Genomic DNA, 3,439 nt, shown 5'->3' with positions numbered 1-3,439 from the left:
TTTTTTACTTTGAGGGATAGTCTTTACTATGACTACACCCTAGGGACTTGCCCAGAAGATGTGAGAAGAAATGTTTTCTTTGCTTCCGATTTCAAAAGCAATAATAATCTTCTTCCTTCCTGTTAAACTCATATGCTTTATACCTTCCCCTTTGTATTAATTTGATTGCGGCACAAGAGAAACTGCAGCAGCCCATTATTTTCAAAGAGAGAGAGAGAGAGAGAGAGCAAGTAGCCAGAGGGCTATTAGGAGCTACCTTTGCAAAGTTACTCGAGAAGATTGCACTATAGGAGGCATTCTGGACACAGCTTTGAAGCTTCAAGTCACTTGAAAGAGCTTTGCCCACAACCCAGAAGAGTAGATGATCACAATGAAATTTTTCATTATTTCTCTGGGTTTACATTTTTTTTTAGATCATTTAAAGGAGAAACATCAAACTCATAGTCACTTAGCCAAGGTTTGGTTGCCACCCTCTCTGTTGCATTTGAATCTGAATGCTTTGGGATAGGGCATGCTGTCCCCAGTTCTGCCACAGGCCACATCATTCCCTGTAGATGCTTTCCTCATTTACGTTTGCAACTCCTAATTTTCAGAATCAGAAAATTTCCAATATGATTTCTCTTCAACTCTGCAGGAAATTCTTTTCAGAACAAATCTCCCTCATATGTCTATTACATTTGTGAGAAGGTAGTAATAATAACAGCAAAAACAATGGCTTGGGTGGACACAAAGATCGGACAACAAAAGGCATTATATGGAAGACACTGATGTGGGGAAATAAAACACGAGGCCTATATCACTTAGCAAAAGGAAAAGGCAAGTGTGTCTTTGTCTTCCTCTGCCCTCAGGAGTAAGTTAGACCACTAGTTAATGCTATCACCAGCATACAGAAGAGCTGGGTTCTTCTAAGCCTGCCAACATATCCTATGAGATGCAGAAGAGCCACGTTGTTTAAACATAGCATTTGTTGGATGTATCTGTGCAAATCCCAGTGTCAGACACTACAGGGGACCCAAGAGCAAATAAGGTGGCGATGCTACACCCAAGGAATGTAGAGTCTGGAGGACACAGACGGGCACATGAGCAAGCTCAGGAGTGAGGCGATGACAGAGCGGTGCTGGATACACGACTAACCAGCTTCAGGGTTCTGAGCTGGGGTATTCCTCCTGCCTCTCCGTCCTCTCTCCATCTCTTTTCCATCCCTATGCCAGAGTTATCTTTTTAAAATACAACCCTTATTAGGTCACCTCTACCTAGAACCCCACCAGCAACTTCTCATTTGCTTTCATGATACAGACCAAAGACGTCTACGAGATCTTTAACTGTCACGTAGTCTGGCCTGGTCCACCCCTCTAGCCTTAGGAGGAGCCACCGTTTCCTTCCTTTCAGTCACGCTTCCTTCAGCCACAGGGCTCTTGTCTGTAATGCTCTGTACATCACACACACACACGCGCGCGGACACACACATGCACGCACACACACGCACACGCACACACGCACACACACACACACTTTGCCCTAACATGCTTCTAATCACGGATAAATACGGTTTCCTCAGAATATCTTTAGTCTAGGTCCAGTTCCTTTGGGGTTTTTTGTTTGTTTTTTGTTTTTTCATTGTACATGTTTATGGTATACAGTTTGTTGTTTCAATGCATGCATATATGGTATAGTGATGTGACCAAAATAGCACATTTCCTGGTGGTTATAATATTCAAGATCCTCTCTTCTGGCTGTCTTAAAATGTGCAATACTACAGTATTAACTATCGTCACCCTAGAGCACCAGAACTTATTTTTAATAGCTCACTTTGAAAATGTGCATTAATTCATTTGATTATTTGATAAACAACCCCCAGACTATAAGGCCTATTAGTACTGGGATGATGTCATTGTAGCTCACTAGTGTATCACCCGTGCCCGGCATAGAGTCTGGAACATAGTAAGAGCACAATCAATATTGATCCAATACATTCACGAGTACAGAAATCATAAATGATCTTGCTTTTAAGTCCCATCCTCTCAGCAGCATGACTGAGAGCATTGCCTGCCCTTGAGATGCAGGTGCAGCCATGGCCACCCGAAAACCCTTCTAGAACAGTGAAGGGCATAAATGGATAACTGAAAGGGGCCTGTGGCAGCATCCACAAGTCTGCATCCCATGTGGAATATCTGGAAGCCTCAGTTGCTTGCTGTCCTACCCGGCATTCCTAGGCAGAAATGGAAATTCTTCTGTGGGAATGAAGGCAGCAGTGTTGGGAACAGCTGATTTCCCACAAAGATTAATCTCCATGGTCACCAAAAAACCTCTCCAAGCCAGCAAATCTCTAAGGCTCTTTTTGTTGTAAAGTCTTAACAATGGGTTCTGAAGAGACTTTGCCTTTAGAATCCTTAATCCAGAAATGGGGATAAAATTGAAGATTTTGAATTTTGAATGAGCCTTGTGTGTCAGGTTACATGCAATTTATTTTTTTTAAAAAAAGGAACATCTTTTTATCTTCGATTATTTTCTGTGGCTGGAAAGACAGAGTTTACAACAGGCTGGTAAATGGATGACATATGCCTTCCTGTTTACAGCATTCACATGAAAGAACAAATCCCAGGTTTTACAGGATTGCAGCTGCAGGTACGTCACTCCTTGTCGATACCCGGGTGGTAATGCACACGCACCACTGCGTCAGCTCATCTCTCTCCTAGCAACAGGAAGAAAAAGCAGCAAGAACCAACTCTTCTCAGTACACTTGGGAATGATTGTTTTTACATTCATCTTATTTTCCTCACTTACTATCTAATTCATTTTCCATTTTACAGAATAATCCTGAGTTCCCATTCTTTCAATTAAGGAATCATCATATTTGTACAGATTGCATTGCATAGGCTCAGGAAGTACTGTTACCCTGTTGAGCCTAAGAAAAAATGATCAAATAAAAAGACAAAAGTAAAAATAATAATATTGTCTGTCTTTACCACAAAAAAGAAAATTTGCTTTCACCCCCTTATTTGGCCAACTGGTCAGTCTGTCTACCTATCTAATATTTTCTCCTCTTGAAAAATAGCAGACAGGCTAATCAGTGGGTACAGTAATTGACCACATAACTTTGAAGATCCCTTTCAAATCCTCAGTCAGTTATTCAGTGACCTCTATATGGAAAGAAAACAGCAGAGGGAAAATACCTAATGGAAAATGAGATGTTAAATGTAAAAGTAGGTTGTAAGTTGTGAAATTCTACATTAAAAGTTGAGCATCATAATTTAGAAAAATAAGTAGGTTAAGGGTATTTAAAGAAAAAACGATTATAGTAACAGAATTCTCCCATCTTTCATCCTGAAAATAGATGAAACTCACACTGAGATGAATCTATTCTTCCTCCAACATCAAGTTTTTCTCAAAATACAAGTCTACTAACTCATTTGGAAGGTGTATATTTAACTCACTGGTT

General features: G+C 40.5%; 1 protein-coding gene across 1 annotated transcript in view; it reads right to left on the bottom strand.

Moving 5' to 3' along the window:
* The window catches only part of CPE (carboxypeptidase E), a 42,274-nt gene extending 40,067 nt beyond the window's left edge, over positions 1–2,207 (bottom strand). The window contains exon 1 of the mRNA XM_008580531.1: positions 2,201–2,207. Within this exon, the coding sequence (XP_008578753.1) occupies positions 2,201–2,207 (7 nt within the window). The remainder of the gene's footprint in view (positions 1–2,200) is intronic.
* Between the last annotated feature and the right edge of the window lie 1,232 nt (positions 2,208–3,439).

Source organism: Galeopterus variegatus, unplaced genomic scaffold, assembly GCF_000696425.1.
Source record: "Galeopterus variegatus unplaced genomic scaffold, G_variegatus-3.0.2 Scaffold2124, whole genome shotgun sequence".
NCBI classification, from domain to species: Eukaryota; Metazoa; Chordata; class Mammalia; order Dermoptera; family Cynocephalidae; genus Galeopterus; species Galeopterus variegatus.
The sequence above is the reverse complement of the archived record's forward strand: the minus strand, read 5'-3'. Positions and strand labels throughout refer to the sequence as shown.